Below are 20,232 nucleotides of genomic sequence, written 5' to 3' on the forward strand. Positions count from 1 at the left end.
ACCCCAACCCGGGTGGTACTACCCGCACTTGATAAAAAAAAATGAAATCAATACCAAATTATGAGAGTGGCTTAAATATTCGTTGCACACCTAATGAGGTTTTATTACTCTATACCTTTCTGAAATAAACTATAGTATAGTAGTATAGTGTTACACCTCGCACTTCGCAGTCGGAAAACGTTACTTACTTTCAAAACATTCCTCATATATGTTCTACTAGGTGCTTAGCGAATTTTTAATCATATCCATTCATTTGAATCGAGTACCTACGTACGATAATTATTATCACTTTTATTATTAGTTATTTTCTATTCGTAGAAATCCTTAAACCGGGGAATTGTTCAAATGTTTCGCACATATTCATAAAAATCTAATCTGTTGAACTAAATTTCCAAAAGATTTCTCGAATTTTCCAGACAAATTCGCAAATTTCCCATACACTCAAACTTCTTATCATTTATATTCTTACATATATAAATACGCAACGAGCGCAGATACTATAGGAAGGTTGAGGCTGCCCGAGGAACTACTATATACATACCATATACTGCTGTAGAGTGGAATATATCGAGTGGAAAAGGCGTAAGCATATTTTTCTATTGAGGATCTCAATTTCGATTTATATGAAATCTACAAATACTCATTAATATCAAAATCACGAATTACCTAGATTTACTTTCCAAATTATACAATTTGTTCAGAATGATTATCGAGTATTTGCTTTAGCTTTGTAGTTCATTAGGAACGTTGGATAGGCGTGGGAAAGTTATCGTAGGGTCTGAAGTTTTAGTCGCTTATTATCTTAATTATGATTCAGTAGTGGGAGTTAAACGTTTGTATCGTTCGAATAACAGACAATGCATCAAGGACGATAGCATTAAAAAACTGAAAACTCTGGTTGTCCTCTTTCAGTTCACGACCAGGAAACTAAAACGTCTTAATATATTCTACATTAAAATTGGACATTTAAAAATAATTGTATTCGATTTTGAAAGATTTGCATTTAAAAGCAAACAGAATACAATTAGCGAAGATTTATAAAGTTTTGCAAAATGATCAGTGACTTTCACGTGTATGATCAAATTAATAATTAGAATTTGGGATAATGTAGCGAGGACAATCCGAGAAGAAAGCATGACTGAGCCTTGTACAGTTCAAAGATCGTTGTGGGGGGCGTTGTGTCTATATGGCAAGGCATATCGGTCAATTCAAGTAGAGGTAACATCAATTGACTTTCTTCTTATCTTATCTTATTTCATCAACAGCAACAGCATCAAAAACGTAATGAGAACCATTTGAATATCATCCTATTTCCGAAATAATGTTTGTACTACAGTAATCAACATTAAAAAAAATTTAAGAACTAATAGTTTTTAGTTTTTTTTAACTGAAAAATACTGGATACTTTATTTGTAAACATGACTTGGATAGAAAATTCGAACATTAATTTATAGACGTAAAAATGAAGAGTTTGTAGGTTAGTTAATGTTTTATTAGCAATTCTACAACAAATATCCAAACAGAACCGGAATACTTTTATTAAAATACGCAAAAAAGTAATGGTACTGAAACAAAAACTTACTAATAGAGATAGCCGTAAAATACTTCGTTACAAATACAATTTCAAATAAAATATCAAAGTGAGTGAAATTCTATGTTTAGGATCAAACTTAAGACAAAATGCTGCTAAAAACAAGCTGTGGCAAATATTTTACGTAATATTTAATACACTGTCTTAAACGCCGCACATGTGTCACAATGAGAGAGTAGTTCAGAATTTGGATTCCAAATAAACGTTGAAAGAAGTATAGAAAAGTAGCTTATTATTTTATTTCATCATTAAGCCAAAGGTAAGTGATTGGATAATTATTATAGAAAAATACCTGAGTTATTTCATATTCATAATCAATTATATTAAAAAATCTAAATTTAAGTCAATGTTAAAAAAGGTATATTCGAATCAAATTTATTAGTCATGAATATTCAAGATACGGAAGATAAGCTGAACAAGTTTTTTAACTTAAGATTAGGTTGGAGCTGTACGTATTTACTGGGCTTTTATATGTTTGTTATATTTTCTCGTGCTTAGTGGCTATTATAGAGTTTACCTAACTGTTATTATTTTCTTTGAAAATATCGTACTTTCTATTATGAGATAATAATGCCGTCGCTAGGCTAGGCAAAAATACTAATCTAAAACCCAAAGAAACAGGTATTAAATACTTTGGTTTAAAAAAAAGACTTGGCGAAGTAGTGGTAGAACTCTGAGGTGAAGAGAATAAAATTAATTTAAATTTGGTAAATGAATGTCGGAAATTATAAAACACCCACACAATTCCTATTTTTTCCCAATAATTATACTTATTTTATGGTATTATCGATTTTAGTCTGGTTGGAAATATTTAGATACGATACCCCTTATTTATGTGTTATTTATTTCATTTCATATTTCATTTCGAATAGTATAGTTCTATATAATGTAGAGTCTAGGTATAAAATATTGTTTATTTACCTATATATGATTCGTTCAAGGAAATAAATAAAATATACCTATAATATATCAGAAATAATATAATTAAATTGAATAATTTCATAATTTTGCTAATCGTTTTTTAAATAGTCTCATTTCATGGACAGGCAGGGCATTATACTCATTGTAAAGTGCACGCGGCCTTAAGAATTTGATAATTTGTTTATTTGTTATATATATGCTATAACTTGAAAACAAATGAAAATTGGATAAGAACATTTGAGTTTTTTTACATTATTTTCACATGTATAATACACTCGTAGAATTTGGTGAGCTCCTCCCGACTCAACCTATATATATAAATATATATACAGTGCTTTTCAGATAAAAGTATCCACCTTTAATAACTTTTGTAATACTGGTATTTAGAAAAAATCCAAAAACACGTCAATTTATGTTGGAAAGGGCAAGCATTATGGCTTATTTAAACTTACTGGAAAAGCCACCCCCTCACCCCTAGCAGCATCCCTTTTATTTTTTTAAATTACTTTCATATTTTTTATGTAAAATTTGGATACTCCTCTTTGAGCTGATTTCAAAAATGTATAATACTTGTAGGTTAAAGTGGTTGGTTTATGAGATAAACAATTTTTCTTTTAAGAGCACAAATTTTACTTATTATTTACTTTCACCTTATTTGCCTGTACTAAAATGGGTTGTACAGTTCAAACTTTTTAATCTTTTTAACTGTGCTATTTATTCCACTTAAAATATCCAAACAACAAAAAACTCTACTTTTTATTAAAGTTTGACATTGTCAACTAGAATTTGTAGTCACTATTAATAGTGTAATTTGATACATTATTTATTTTGTTTCTCTGAAATGGTTTACTCTTTGCAAGAAAGAATTGAAATTGTAGGTTTATACTACCAAAATAATAATTGTGCAAGAGCTGCTGCTAGAATATTTAACGAATTACATGACGGAAGACATGCAACTCATAAGTATGTGATTCAACTGATGGAGAAATTTACCACAACAGGGTCTGTTTGCAATAAAGTGCATAAGCGAGAGGGACTCGTAAATAACGAAGCAATCCAAGTGGCAATTTTAGGGCAAGTCAGCTTAGAGGCTCAACAACCCCAATCGTTGTCAACAATAAGTAGAGCGATCGGTGTTTTATCTTCTACAGTTTTCCGAGTTCTACATAAATTCAAGTACCACCCATACAAAGTTAAGTTGGTGCACGAGTTGAATGAAGATGATTTTGATCGTCGTTTAGAGTTTTGCGAATCAATGACGCAAATTATCAATAACAATCCACAATTGTTAAACAATATTTGCTTTTCTGATGAATGCTCATGGTCATTAAATGGCTTAGTAAGTAGGCATAATTGTAGATATTGGGCTGAAAGTGATCCACATATTATGCGTGAATTCCATACACAACATCCCCAAAAGTTAAACGTTTGGTGTGGTATCCTAGATGACCACATTGTCGGACCTTTCTTCATCAACGGAAATTTAAATGGTGAATCATATCTTGAGTTACTCAGGGAAGGGGTTGACCCACGTATTACAACAATAATAGAAAATGATGATAACCTTTCCGAAGATTTACTGGTCTTTCAACAAGACGGAGCTCCCCCACACTATGCTATGCCTGTCCGACAATTTTTAAACGAAACATTCCCCGCTCGTTGGATAGGTAGAAGGGGGCAGATGATGGAGTGGCCACCTAGGTTACCGGATTTAACACCCCTAGACTTCTTTTTATGGGGGTATTTAAAAACAAAAGTTTATGCTACCCAACCAGAATCTCTGGATGATTTACGAGAGAGGATAGAAAATGAATGTCGACAATTAAATCCAGCCGTATTAAGCAATGTCAGAGAGGCATTTCAAAATAGATTATACCATTGTATAGAAGTGAATGGTACTCATTTTGAACACTTATTGAACTTCATAATAAATAGCACAGTTAAAAAGATTAAAGAGTTTGAACTGTTGTACATCCCATTTTAGTACAGGCAAATAATGTGAAAGTAAATAATAAGTAAAATTTGTCCTCTTAAAAGAAAAATTGTTTATTGTTTGTTTATATTTGCTTAAACTAACCACTTTAACCTACAAGTATTATACATTTTTGGAATTAGCTCAAAGAGGAGTATCCAAATTTTACATAAAAAATATGAAAAGTAATTTAAAAAAATAAAGGGGATGCTGCTAGGGGTGAGGGGGTGGCTTTTCCAGTAAGTTTAAATAAGCCATAATGCTTGCCCCTTCCAACATAAATTGACGTGTTTTTGGATTTTTTCTAAATACCAGTATTACAAAAGTTATTAAAGGTGGATACTTTTATCTGAAAAGCACAGTGTATATATATATATATATATATATATATATATATATATATATATCATTTAATTAAAATAATCTAAATCATACAGTTTAGTACTAGTATCAAATTTGCCTACTTGATATATATATTTATGTTGAGATTTATATCTAGGCCTCTAAACTTCAAGGAGAAAACTGACTTAATCTTGGGTCATCTGGATGAAACGTCCACAAAATAGGTGTGGCAGCAATCCTGCTTTACATCATTAGTCGATTGGGGGAAATGTAATGTTATTTTATTTTAGGGTAAAGCGAATTTAGTCAAGATAGAGTGATTCAGAGTAGACTTCTGCAATCAGTATACAACGACCAATGATAAAAAAGCGCAGTTTTTGTATGCCTCGAAACAGCAAAAGCTTGCAGTCTTAACAAAAAAACTGATGATTTTTCCTTTATATTCTGTTTATTTACATATATTTGACACACGCCATATAACATGGAAATGTAATCTACGTCTACGGCGACTACACTTGTTTTCTACCTGACCAGTCGCTCGCAATTCGAAGTGAGGATGTCGCCAAATAGCGTTTTCTGGGGAATGTTTAACTAAATGAACCAAATAAATGCGCACTTTGACGCTGTCCTCAGTTAGGGTCTCTAATCGAACAAGAATTTGTTCTACCTCTGTGTTGAGCCGTAATAACGTCGAAACTAGTAAATGGTTAAAATACTCTTCTTCCAATTGCGAGTCATTGGAGATGTTAATGTTGACAAAAAGGTCGATGGACATCATGCTTTTCGGAGGAGATATAATTAAATCTTCGTTAAGGAATTAGCCACGAATTTATATAAATATATATATATATATATATATATATATATATATATATATATATATATATATATATAAGGTTGGCAACTAGGTACTTTCGCTTTTTACTGATAGAGGGCCTTGCTTTATTTTTTGAGTAACTTATATTAGCGACGTAACTTAGAAGCATGTAGTGTCATTTTTATTAAAGCTATTAGTTGTGGGTTGATTTTAAATGGAGTGCAATTGATGCCATCCATTCCGTCGACTATAATTCTTTATCAAATTCTGAAAAATATTCAAAAGTATATTTGATATAATTGAAACCTTTTTCTTATCCGGCCTCCTATAATGAAGGATTGTTACGTAAGAATAAGTGTATCAATAAAATAATTAAATTAAAAGTAAATGTGTCTTGGAAATTATTACTTTGTCCTCTATGTGAGTAGGCAATTTTTTGGAAGGGCCAATAAGGTTCATTCACATACATGTTTGACGTTTAAATCGATTCTATTTTGTAATTATATTCTTACCTTGTATATTTTAGCTGATTTTTTTTATCTCACACTAAGAAAATTTTACTAATATAACTTTATTTTTCACCTCGCTGATACAACTCAGGGTCTTTTGATAAAAAAATAAGGATGTCGATTTTCGTGATACTGTTAAAAACTAGTCGATATAGTCCGGTTTAGGTATTTTTATATGCAACCTTATAAATCTGTTATTTAAACTCCATTTGTTAACCATATTCAAATTATCTGTTTATTAGAGTTCATCGATATCAAATAGCATATTACTCATTTAATCTAATCTAGAAATATCTCGAGATTTTACCGTATTCGTTTTTTTCCATATTTCCAATAACAAAATCGGAAGCAAAGTAATATTCATTTTATAATAATGAATCAGTTCAAAGTGTTTTATACGTGTATTAACAGTAAGCTAGTAATAACCAAGTAGAAAATCATAAAATTGCCATTGTTATGAAACACAAGGTTACTTTTATTGTATACTATAATTGAGATTGTAATTCAACATATTTGATGATGATTTTATAGCCATATAAAATATTGTTGGTACGAACTACGTATACGTATTGTTATATGATTATGTACAGATATCTTGGAGCATTAGTTATAAATAATATAGTTCATTCATTTAACGGGTGAAACAAACTATTTGACTGAAAGCAATAACAACAAGGCGTCACAGAGGGGAACCACAGATTATTTACCTATATTTAGATGGATCACGACATCGTTATTTATTCAAATCAAATTGATGTCGACCGAGGGTTTGAACTTTTGGAAATTTATTATCCACTTTATCGACGATTTTTTCTCATTTTTCACCTTCTTATTGTGATATTTTTTTTGTTTTCTTCATCAATCTTTCTGTTTCATTTTTACTGTTGTTAGTATCAAGTAATCAACGCTTTTCTTTTTTTTATGTTCATATTTCAATAAATGACAAAACAAATTCAAGTCATTGGTCTCCTGACAAATTCTAATTTCGTGTATAGGTAGAAGGTTGTGGGATTAAACAAAAACTTTTTGTTTGGAATCTTGCGATATTTGAGTTCTACAAAATTAGTCTGGTACCGATCTAGACTACTTAAATTATTTATGATATTCAAAAGAACGATTAATAATGCAGAAAATTCAAACATTAGTTGTGGTTACAAGGGAGATATTAAGTGTGAAATTGAAGTAAAAATTTGTCTACTATCTACATCTTATCTGAAGTAGTGTTTATATACCGGAAACATGTATTTTAACACTGCAAATTCATTAATATCGTAAGGCCGGCCGTGTTAAAAACGATAAGCATATCAAACTGATAAGCTGGCTTCATGTTAAAATGTTACAGTGTAAAATCTGCTACAGTTACTGTCGGTATTTTAAAAAACGTCATTAGTGTTCACTTGTATGAAACTCCTAATAATTATATAAAAAAAAAGCTTAGTCGAAAAAAAATATACTCTAGGCAAATCGACGGAATGGTTTCAAATTAGTGATTTAAAGTTGCTAGTGTATTTGCTACATTATTGGATGTGAAATATGGAATCTGAGATAAAATAGTTTCGTTTCGTACTAAAAAAATATCAAAAATTTATTCACTAATTTTATTAGTATTCAAATCATGTTAGCATCGGTGTTTGAACTCATTCTAAACATAAAATGTACATCATATAGTAAACACCTAATTGAGATAAAGTTTAGTTTTTGCACTGTATCTTATTTCTAGAAATAATATCGGCAATAATTTTAGAGGATTTAGCTAGTAAACAACCACCAGTTTCGTGTAACTAGACGAAATTTTAATACAACCTCTTTTTATTCTATAGGCATTCAAAACATGTAAGTGCAATATTATAATTAGTGTATTATTTATTGAACAATTTTCCATACAATAACCGGTAAGATGATGATAAAGAATAGCCTGATAACGTCTATCCACGCAGTGTTTCGTATACGTATTATTTTCGATGATAAGTGCAAAACAATTAGTAATTTTCGTTATACATCGGTGACTGACTGATCGTAAATATGTGAGGTGCTTAAAATTGTTAAAAGCAAAAACAAGTGCCAACGATGAAAATAGTTTCTGCGTGTGAGTTTTATTTTCCTCAATACAGATCTTTTTTTAAATACGAAATCACAACAATATTTTTTCGTACTTAGACCTGTCTAAATGATGAATATACAGTGTTAAACAAAACTATGAATGTTTGTAAATAAGTCTGTTTGTTCAAAACTTTGAAACGCGATTTAAAAAATGTCGGATACTATTTCGTCCAAATTTTTGGATTATTTAGACGAAATGAAGGTTAAAGCAATGGTAGTGATCCTATATATTTATAGACTCATGAGGAATGACAGTTCGGAGACAGAGGAAGTTGGAGACAGGTAATAACGTTATAAGAACTAATACTTTACATTCATAAATTTGCGATTTATAATTGGTATTATACTCTCTTAGGAAACGTGTATTTGGATCGTTCAATCAATACATTTGAAGGCATTGAAAATATAGAACTGATCAATTTAATTTATTTTCTTAGACAAAGGTATTTATATTTCAATCATTATTACGTACATAATGTATCTATTCCTACTTGCAGGAGAAAAAAAAATAACAAATCATTCTGCAGCCTTCAGCAGCATCCCTTTGTTGAATTAACTAAGTTGTATTGTTATAATAGAATTTTTGTATGGGAATTCTGTGTAGATTGTCAATTGGGAATTTGATTGGTTTTACATCCAATAACTGTAGATTATCACTTTGTTGCTTGCAGTCATACATTATATATAACGAATTTTTTTCATTCCGATTGTGGTACCTCCAAAACATGTGATTTAAACGCATCATCCGCTTATTCAGATGAGAAAAAACGTTGACCTTATAATTTATTTTTGATCTGCGAAGAAATCATTGTAGAACTGTACGGCCATGACCATGACCCATTAATTATGTTTTGACTGTTCAGAAACATTTTTGGTTGAACTGATGTGTGTGTTCGCATTGTCGTAGTGGAGAATGATTCGTCTTCCGCAGTTCCCCTGATTTTTTCGAACCAACTGCTGGTGTACCATTCAGATTTGACCTACGTTGCTCTAATGGAACGGTGGCGAAATGTCCAGTTATTCCAAAAATAAAACAGGCGACTATTTGCTTCGTGCACTAACCACTTTGTTGGATTTCGCTCGTTAACAAATATTTTTGATAGCCAAATACTAATGCTCCAGTATGAATTAAACTCACGGTATGTCACTTGCAGTATCAGTTTACGCCCAGCCGATTTCGGACGACCTTTATGAAATTCATCCTGTATCGAAGTACAACTACGATTGAATTCGAAAAACCAGCGAAACATGGTGACTTGAGATCGTGCTTCATCACCAAAAGTCGAAGCGAGTTGACCGGTGTACTGTTGTCGGTTTAATCCGTGTCGAGTCATAGAAAATAATCGCTCGAAATGTTTCGCGATTTAATTCCATTTTTTGATCAAGATGAATGTTTGAAGTCTCTGTAAACATCTCAAACCATTTCTATAAGATTAAACACAATAATAGGGAGGCAGTCTTATGATACCAATAACTTTCGCGTTTTTTTCAAATAATAACTTCATAACTTTGACATCTCACCTCTAATGGTATTGAGAATTCTGTTATATCTTGGGGAATGACAAGATGTGTGCCAAATTGGCTCAAAAGTCGTATACTATTCTTCAAATAACATCTGTGGTTGCATCCTCAACTTTTATTAGTTTTTTCGTTAACTTTCAATTGCTTAAGTACATGATCTATAACATCCCCCACGTACAATGAGATACATTGTTAGATGTGAAATTTAATTATACCATTCCTTGACTGATCTTAATGTTATCGTTTTAGGCTCTAAATAATTATATCATGCTAGTCGCCACTGTCAACAGTCGAAATCAAACTAAATATGTATTTTCTTTATTTTTGCTTTGAACGCTATTGAATGCATGTGCTCTTTGACGGCACTTTGACACCGAAAACTAGTAAAATTGCAAATCATGACTTTGGAAAGTTGCATTTATTTTTATTCAGTGGGCATTACCCTCGCCAAACTTTGAACTTTTCACATTATTCAACTGAGTCCTATTCAGTGTTATTTCGTAACAATATTGAATTTAATTCCATTGTTTGCCCTATTTACTTCATTGTATGGATATCTGCCGATTTTGGTGTTCAGAATCAGACAGATAAATTAACCGAATCGTTATAATTGTTTAAATATAATTTGACAAATTTAAATGATTTTCAGTCCTTACCAGAAAGTAATTCTAAAGAACAATTACAAAAATTGACTACAAAGTGGTTCTGATTTACCAAATAGCACTGGGAAAAACGACAATAATATTAAGTGTGCATTATAATATAATAGAATAATGCATATTTAGTTAATATATAAACCGACGTCAAATATTTATATTGACTTGTTATCAGATCAAAAAGAAGCCTTCACTGAATTAGACCAGAAATGAAAACTTCTATTAAATGATCCCCATGGACATGTTTGAATAATGATAAATTCAATTTAATTAAGATAAGATAGTTCACATAATGTTTAATAATAATTATATAACCTTCTTTTACAGAATGATATTAGAGCCAAAGTTCGTCGACTATGGCAGTATACATCCTACGTCTGCAGATATTTCCAGTAACCAGACGCAACAACATAATTCTCATGGAGTGTTGAACACCAGATCCTCTACCGTCTTACCCATCAACGACGAACCGGCTAATACCTCCAACGAAAATAAAATGACCCAAGGTAAAAATAGATTATTTATCAAAAAATACACATTAAAGCTAGAAATGGCAATTCAAAAACATTTATTGAGTAATAAATGTGATTTGATACAGTTAAGATATATAATATTTTCACAATAAAGGAAAAACATCTTAAAAGCCAAATGAACAAGTACTAATACTTTTAAATAGTAATAGCCTAATGTAATATTTATAAAATATTCTAAATTGATAATCATCGGTTTTATTTATTGAACATTATACAGTTTTGAACTACAATTTATTGGTTCTACTAAGCTATCATAACCAATCCAAATATTTTTTAGTCAAAGATTCTTTAAAGGTCTTTATATCTATTAATAAAAATAACAATTAGAAAAGTGATAAACAGTAACAAACAATAAAAAGTCTTTCTGAATTTTCAATAAGCTATTGAAGAGTATTTTCTTATTTTCGTATAGCTGAAAATTCTCAAATAATTCAATTTGATATCCAGAAAAATAAAATGGATAAAGAAGAAGTATGTTGTACTAGTTTTCATAGGAAAAAAATTGTAACTTCACCAGTATTAAAAGTACAATACCTTTTATTCTATAAGATAAATTTTCTTTGTAGACAAAATATTTAATTTATTCAATTCTTTTGGTTTGAGTTGCATTGTAATACGAGATAAATTTCACATCTTAGTCCCTCCAAGCTGAATTATAAGCTAACCACTTTACTGTGTCATAGTATCACCACCAAATATTAACACGACATGCAGAACTCTCCTCCCCTTCTTATACCTATTTCCCTTGATGAGGATTCTAGCAGCCAAGCTATAAACATATTTTTATTTCATTGTCCGAAAGATGAAATTAGGTAATTTAGGTAAATAATAATAGTAATTGAATTGTTTTTTTTTAATGTGAAAATTGAATAATTACCTATGTTAATAAAAATATATGTTTTCTTTACTACCTATGTTAATAAAGATTTATATTTTGAATTTTGTGTAATTTATTTGTTCTTTTGACCATGACCATTGGCAGAAAACTGAATCGTATGGGTTTTAATGTCATGGGTGTATTCTCAGATCAAGGATCTAATTCTAGAAAATTGGTTAACAGACTTCTCAAGTTTACACATGACAATATTAATTTTTGGGTAGATGATATCAAAGTTGCTCATATATATGATGTACCTCATCTTTTGAAATCTACAAAGAAAAATGTTTATTCTTATGATTTTCGTTTATTACATGAGTTGTTAAAAAAAGGTTATAAAAATATTTTTTATGATTACGATAAGAAAAAAGCAAATAAACTCTGCCTTGAATTTTTGGAGGAGCATATATTTCAAAGTAGCTTTCAAAAAATAAAGGTAAAGTATGCTCGCAAGTCTCCAGTCGCTCTCTTGTAGCTGCCCTATATACTCAATAGATTTTCCAAGGTTTTAACTCCAGAAGCAACGCAAGCAATTCCAATTTTTTGAATAATTAAGATGTGTTTTGACTGACAAAGGTAATTAAATTAATGGAAGTGAAAGAGAACAAATAAATACAAATGATTATTTCATCAAATGGGATAAATTGAAATTTGAAACCAAATTCCAATAAAAATAATTATTCAAAATGAAAATTTTGTTTTAGGAGATCTGTATCAGAGACAACCATTACTACCTAACACAAATAAAGGGGATAAATGGGGGCATGGTGCACACAGTACTTCAGGTACCGGATATTATGACGAAGAAGAGGAAGAAGATATTATTCAAAAAAGTAATGATCGCAACGGACATATATCCATAGATTTACCAGCACCTGTTCGAGAAGAACCGAGATTTCCTCAAGAAAGATGTAAAACACTGTTGGGTAAGTTCTACCTAATATTTAAAACTATAGAACTAAAAAATATGTTGAAACATTATTCAAAACATATCTTTAAACTTACATATTTTCCTCCGCACTTTATATCCAGTACTGTTTATTCAAATGTATTTTCTTCTTGTTACAGCTGCTGTCATCATGATGTTTAGTTTTATTCTAACTCTTACTTCACTTAGTTTAGTACATGAACGTGTACCGAACTACCCACCCCTTCCTGATGTGTTCCTGGACAACGTACCTGCTTATGATTGGGCTTTAGATGTATCTGAATATATCATTATTTTTTCTGTAAATACTAGTTTAATAGCCATGATATTTCACAAACATAGGTAAGTAAGAATTTGAATTATTGAAGGTTTTTATTTGAAATGTGGATTATTGCTTTGGGACAATGTGTTTTCTAAATGAGAAAACGCTGCCCAAATTTCCGTTTTCCTCCCAGATATCTTTTAATTATTGTCATAAAATTATCTTAAAGATGTCTTATCATTTTCCACCAATTCTGAAAGTTGTTGAAAGATATTAATTACATTTGTGTATAGGTATCTAAATGTACATATTATCACTTACAGAGATTTCAAATTGTATTATTTTTTTTGTTTCAGATTTATTGTATTTAGAAGAATATTTTTAATAATGTCATTGTTATACATGTACCGAGCCATTACTATGTATGTAACCGTATTGCCTAAGTCTAATATAAACTACCCTTGTGCACCAAAGTCTAATGAAACCTCGCCGCTGATGATAGTCAAAAGGGTAGTTAAACTAATGACTGGTATGGGTTTGTCGGTAAATGGCCAGCATGTCTATTGTGGAGATTTCATTTACAGCGGACATACTGTGATACTGACATTTACTTTTCTACTAGTGTCAGAATGTAAGTATCTAATAATTTATTTGTAAATAAATTAAATTGGGCGATTTCATTTTCTAGATTCTGGGAGGTTTTGGGATACTGAATAAATACTAGCAATTCTTAACAAAGTTACGGGCACGGATTTTCGAAATTTTAAGACTTGCAACGCAAAAAAATTTTAGAACGCGAATAACTCGAAAACTACGAGGAATCACAAAAAAGTACTGGATCAAAAAATGTATAGCACAAAATTATTTACAGATTGGGCTCCAAGCATTTTTTCCTAACCTCAAAATTTTCACCGTAAAGTCGGTTCATGTACTCAAAAACATTTTGAATTGAGGATAAATCGAAAACTGTGAGGATTTCGACACAAACTGCCGAGGCAAAAAAGTGGAGCAAAACATTCTGTACAAAAAAAGTTTCAATTTTTTCCTAACCTCAAAATTTCCATTATAAAATGAATGCTCAAAAATATTTTGAATCGCTAATAACTCTAAAACTACGTAGTATTCGAAAAAAGTGCCAGAGCCAATTGGCTATTGAACTAGATGATAATCTCCTTTATGCTATAATTCCTTTTTAAAATGAACTGAACATATTCAGTTACATATTTCTGCTTAGAAAAATATTTGGTCCAGTTCAGACAATACATGAATTAAAAAATATAAATTCTATTTCAAGTATAGTCGAAGATATTTCATCTGAATTTCTACTTTGTCTAGTAGTTTAAATAAATCAAATTGAAAACTGTCTTTTATCCTGGCCTCACAAATATATAAGATATATCATAAAAACTCATTGTTTTTGTATGATTTTGTTAATAAAAATTAGAAGTTGAATCTTCTTACTTCTACTTCATGGAAGAAAACGGAATTTGATAGAAGTATCCAGAATTTACAAACACGTCATAATTTCATATAGAAAGTTATATACCTATGTATAATTGATGATTTCTCTCAAGAATAATATAAAATTTCTGGTGTGTTACAATATGTTAATCAATTTTTAGATACGCCGAAAAAATTATACTTGCTACACTGGTTGTATTGGATATTATCGTGCGTGGGAGTAATTATGTTGGAAATATCCCATGGACATTACAGTATAGATGTGATAATTGCTTACTTTATTACCACCAGAACATTTTGGACCTACCATACGTTTGCCAATAACAGTTTGCTAAAGGTGAGATTTAAAAAAAATCATCTAAAAAGTTCATAGAATTTGATATATTTTATCTTTTTAATACGAGGAATGCTACAAAACATTTGTAGACACCTAAATATGTTATAGATATAGAATTTATATTAAACTTGTGGCTATGGAATAAATATGTATTTTGTTTTCACAGCTCTTGCTATTTTCACATTCACAATACTTTCGTTTCTAAATGTTGAAGATGACTCGTAGAGAAATTTGTAACAAATCAAATCATTATTACTGCAAAAATATTTCGATTCAGGTAAAACACAACAGAAGTAGCCCCAAATGTGGATCAATCACCACACTACAAATATTACAGATAAAAAGGATAACTAGTCTACAAGATGAAGGTGTTAATTACTTGTAACATAAAAGATTATCTAATAAATGATGAATACTGCAGAAAATGTATAATAATATAGTATACAGCAATAAATACATAAAGTAATAAATATTGGTGAGGTGCTGCAATGGAAAAAGTGATTAACGAAAAGAAACAACTTTATAAGAGATGGTTGAGCACTAAAAATGAAGATCATCAAAAATGTTAAAAAAACGTAGAATAAACAGAGTAACAACAATAATTTAATAACTAAATGGAATACTGAAATAGGAAAACAACTAAAACTAAGGTTCAATAAAAAAAATGGAAGTCACGGAAATGGACATCGTAAGAAGAGCAAATACAACGTCAAGGTTAGATCGAATCAAAAACGAAACAATAAAAGAGCAAATGAATCTTAAAAGAAAAACAGTTATAGCAGTACGAGGATGTATTGATATCTAGTTTGCCTAGACCAGTTCCATGCATAAACAAAATATTGCGTTACCATAACAACGAACAATAACTTATTAGAAGTGTCAGTAAAAAAAAAGAAATCCACCAAAATTGTGAAAATCGAAAAATTTTAGTATCGAGCCATCATCAACTACCTGTATTTAAAAGGGTTAAGAGGTAAGCAGATTTACGAAGATATGCTTAATATCCTTGGTGATCAATGTCCTTCGTATGCGACTGTGAAAAATTGGACTGCAAGCTTCAAAAGCGTGCAAGGATAGAAGCATAGCGTTCGATTTGCGCTCGATTTGAAAACGATGTAGACTTCTTAAACCGAATTGTTACAATGGATGAGACTTGGATACATTTCTACGATCTAGAAACAAAGTAACAATCGACGGCATGGCGAGACTCTGGTTCTCCAAGACCTAAGAAGTTTCGTGTCCAAAAATTTTCTGGAAAAGTTCTTGCTTTAGTTTTTTTGGGATTGCCTTGGAGTAATGATTGATTTTTTGGATAAAGCTAAAAAAATAACTGGAGATTACCATTCGACAGTATTGAGCACTCTACGGGAAAAAATTGAAAAGAAAAGACGTGGAAAGCTATCCAAAGGTGTTTTGTTTTTGCAGGACAACGCCGCTGCACACAAATCTCATGTTGCCATGCAAAAAATTCGTGATTTAGGGTTTGAATTACTAGAACACCCCCCTTATTCACCAGATTTGACTCGATCCTACTATCATCTCTTTCTTCAACTGAAAAAAGCTTAAAAGGTGAATTTTCTTCCAACGAGGAGGTAATAAAAGCTATGGAGGTCTGGTTTGCAGAGCAAGAAGAAACATTTTTTTTTGAAAGGTCTAGAGTCGTTGTAAGTTCGCTGTAATAAATGTATCCAATTAAGAGGAGAATATGTTGAGTAATAAAATATTTTGAGATTGAAATTTTGTTTGGTTCTATAGTAGACTAAGAATTTTTCATTACATCCTCGTATATTAGAAAAAACAGTTGATTTGGTACGAGCACGGTACGAGGTACGAGGATGGGGGAGGCCAAAAAAGTGAATCCCACAGGATGCATGGAATAAAAAAATCCATCAGTGCTGTTTGGAACCCGAATTTATATTTTAACTATTTAAATCAAATATTAAGGTTACATCTATTATTTGTGAGGAGACCCCCATCTCTCCTTTTTTTAAAATTATTATGTTACTTACTATTTGCTTTTTAAAAGATATTGTCGAGTTCCAAAGAAAAATTAGTATATGTGGTTAACTATGTGAGTACTAATAATTTTTGACCTCCTTTTTTATTGTAAAGCTATTGAAAACTGAACTGAATTATTTATAGTAAGTTATTTTAATTCTCATCATTTTGCATTTGAATGTTCTACAATTATATAAGTTAGTTTTTAGTTAGAAAATTGTCGATTTCTTTAGAAAAAACACAATGTGCGGTTGATATTAGTAATAACTAATGTTTTTGACACATCTTGCTATTATAATTTGGCTTAGTATTATTCTGTAATATAACACCCTTCTAGATTTATCAATGGAAGTTCGGAAGTTGTTTATCTTCAATTGATATAATAAAATTCCTAATATAAAATATCTCCATAAGTTAATTATCATCAAAGAAAATTCCACAATAATAAAATTTATGTTTTAAAAACTTTGACCGCTATAGTGAAATGATAAAGAGATAATATTTATACAAAAATATGTTAACACTTGATGAATTTGTTTCTCGTGAATTATTAGCCTTTTAATCAAACCATTTAGTGAAAATGGAAGACAGAAATTTTTTGAAGATCCAAATTTTCACAAAGTAGTTCGTAGCGAAACATTTTGATATATTCATAAAAAATAAACATATACATATATGTGCAATGACTGAATCGAAATATTTTTTTACAGCAACATTCTCCGAACAATTTGATGGGTCGTGAATGGTGGTTTTCGCTGTTTTTGTATTTTGAAGGTAATGTTGGTGGTCCCATACCACGACAGTTCAACTGGCCCTTTCCGTGGCCAAGAAGGTGGCATCTAAAAAGTCGAGCTAGTTAGTGACACTCACCGTGCTTTTGTAAAAAACTTGTTTAAATTTATTACATGTGATATATATATATATATAAATAATGTGTAATTGCCTTAACTGACTAAACATCTTGCTCTTTATATACATTTACAAAGTATTAATTTTTGCTGGATGGTGATTTTTTATTCTCTCACTGTTTTCGGTATCTTGAATTTTTATACATATATTTTATATTAACTATTTTTCCACTAACACTTAGATATTTGTCATTAATGTGTATATTATTAGTAGATTCTAAACTACAATGTTTTGTCTCAATCAAGTATATCAATTTGTTATAATTTAAGATCAAAGTACAAAGTCACTTACAACTAAACTAAACTGTATATGTTTTACGTAACCACTTTTTATATTGCATTTGTACAAATTATCATTTTTCTTAAATCTTTTAAACCATTTTGATAGATTATAAGTTTCTATAATGTTATAACAAAAATAGCCAAATTTTTACTGTATTCTAATGGAAGACCCAATATGTTTCCAGTTTTTTCCAACAACATTCTCTAGCTTTCTCCATGTGATTTAATATTTAAAATATGATATATTTGAATAAATACAATGGTTTAACCAATTAACCATAGATTTCTTAAACTTTGGCTTTTTTCTGTATATCTGTCTCAGTTGCTTATATCACTCAAGCGACATCTGGAAAACTTTTTTCAATGCAGTTTCAGTTATGAAAAAAGGTTGATTACACTTTATGTAGTGCAAACAGATTCACACTCTGGAGCAAATTTTATGTGAACATTACTCTTAGTCCAGTCAATTTAGCTGTTTACGAGCGCTAGCTAGTGTTTCTATGTATTTTGAGGTGCTTGTTCCAAAGGAATAAAAATTAGAATGGAGCAAACTCTTCAAGTGCCCAAATTAGGGAAAAGCGGTCATTTTAATGGAGAAAGAGTACTTTGATAATAAAATTGAGCACGTCATTCAAAAGAAGGATGAATTTTTTTAAAGAAATGTATATATTCCCATTGTTGAACTTCAAAACTGCCACCAGAAACGCCCAAGTAATTTTCATTCTTCAAGGTCAAATAAGATTTTTTTTATTTCATTATAGGGTAAAATCTTTAAAAAATTGATTGTACATGGGAATAATCAAACAAAATATAAGAATTTATATGATTAAATCATAACAAACATTTGTATTTTAATGAGTCTTAATCAAAGAAACCTTCAATAATGAACTGCTTAATAATGTAGGTACACTATAACCTCTTTCGAAACACGCCAGCTACATAAGAAAATAAAAATAGGCATGCATATGTAACTCATGAATAATAACTGTTTATTTTTATTTAATATGCATTCACTTACACAAATTCAAAAAAAATACATGCTATATTCATGCGCAAAAGCAAAAATCTAACCACCTTTCACCAACAAGTATGCTGCCAGTATAACAAACAACTGACTTTACGTAGAGGATTTAAACTTCTTAGGTTTGTCACATGAAAATAAAATTTTAATAGAGTATTAACAATATAAAGAATTTACACGGCGTAAATTTTCATCTTATAATATCGAAAATTGTAGTTGCCAAACCATTTTTCTTGAAAAACGTCTTTTTTGTAAGGTTAAAGGGTTAAATAAAATATTCTTAAATTTTTTATTGATTGGTATAGGTTCTACAAAAATCAAAGAACACGAAAAAATTTTTTTTATAAAACATTGATTTGGCGACGGCAAAAATGGAATTTCAATCCCGAGTAACTCGTTGTATAATTTGAATTATGTTATAATTTGGAGAGATTGTAAATAACATGTCTATAATTAATATTATCGAGTGGTCAATTTTAATGTTTTCGATACCAAAAATTTTGTATCAGTAAAAAAATATATGAAATATTTTTTTTCAAGTCCTACAATCGATGCTTTCTTTTGAACAGGGTATTTTTAGTTTTTCAATGTCTCTTTTTCACGAATTAGCAAAAAAAGTGAAAACACTTTTAAAAATTCAAATTTTTTGTATTGGCGCAAAATTTTTCTGATGAAAATAAATATATTTTCTACAGCTTTCAATTTGCATCACCAAAAATATGGAATAATTTTGCCATTTCGGACAAAATTCAATTTTATTGTGTTATTGGGCAATTACAAAAAATTCCTGATTTTGCCAAAAAACAAAACAAAATATTGAAATACATACCTCAGAAGAATTCCTCACTTAAAAATACATAAAGGTGCACAATTTCATATGCGCTTGAAAAAAAAAGAGATGAAGATGTACTCTATTATTGAATGGACTATCTTGAAATAATAAAAATTTACTATCATTTTTTGTGTTTTAAAAGTTTTTTTAATTTTTTGCTATTCCTAATATTTACATTTTGCAGATTAAATCGTGGTTGTAAGATCGTATTTAAAATACCAGAAGTTGTTGTGTATTCAAACGAGATGAACAAATATAACTAAAAAGTGTAGTACATCCTTTTGTGCTAAATGATGTCTTTATTCATAATAATAGTTGCTCGAAGGTAACCTTTTACTACTTATTCATGAATGAGTTGAAAAAA

The 20,232-nt window shown here is 30.1% G+C and overlaps 1 protein-coding gene across 6 annotated transcripts in view; it reads left to right on the forward strand.

Annotated features, from left to right (window-relative positions):
* The window catches only part of LOC130452598 (phosphatidylcholine:ceramide cholinephosphotransferase 2-like), an 88,035-nt gene extending 68,145 nt beyond the window's left edge, over nt 1-19,890 (forward strand). For 4 of the 6 annotated variants that reach the window (XM_056791928.1, XM_056791926.1, XM_056791929.1 and 1 more), the window contains 6 exons: nt 10,757-10,935; nt 12,544-12,765; nt 12,908-13,109; nt 13,386-13,660; nt 14,652-14,827; nt 17,536-19,890. In XM_056791928.1, coding sequence (XP_056647906.1) covers nt 10,757-10,935; nt 12,544-12,765; nt 12,908-13,109; nt 13,386-13,660; nt 14,652-14,827; nt 17,536-17,685 — 1,204 coding nt within the window. In that variant the 3' untranslated portion in view covers nt 17,686-19,890. Of the gene's footprint in view, nt 1-1,631; nt 1,851-6,997; nt 8,535-10,756; nt 10,936-12,543; nt 12,766-12,907; nt 13,110-13,385; nt 13,661-14,651; nt 14,828-17,535 lie in introns of those variants that run through there. The other 2 variants (XM_056791930.1, XM_056791927.1) reach the window with 2 other exon arrangements.
* The last annotated feature ends 342 nt before the right edge of the window (nt 19,891-20,232 follow it).

The sequence above is a fragment of the Diorhabda sublineata genome, chromosome 2, assembly GCF_026230105.1.
Source record: "Diorhabda sublineata isolate icDioSubl1.1 chromosome 2, icDioSubl1.1, whole genome shotgun sequence".
NCBI lineage: Eukaryota > Metazoa > Arthropoda > Insecta > Coleoptera > Chrysomelidae > Diorhabda > Diorhabda sublineata.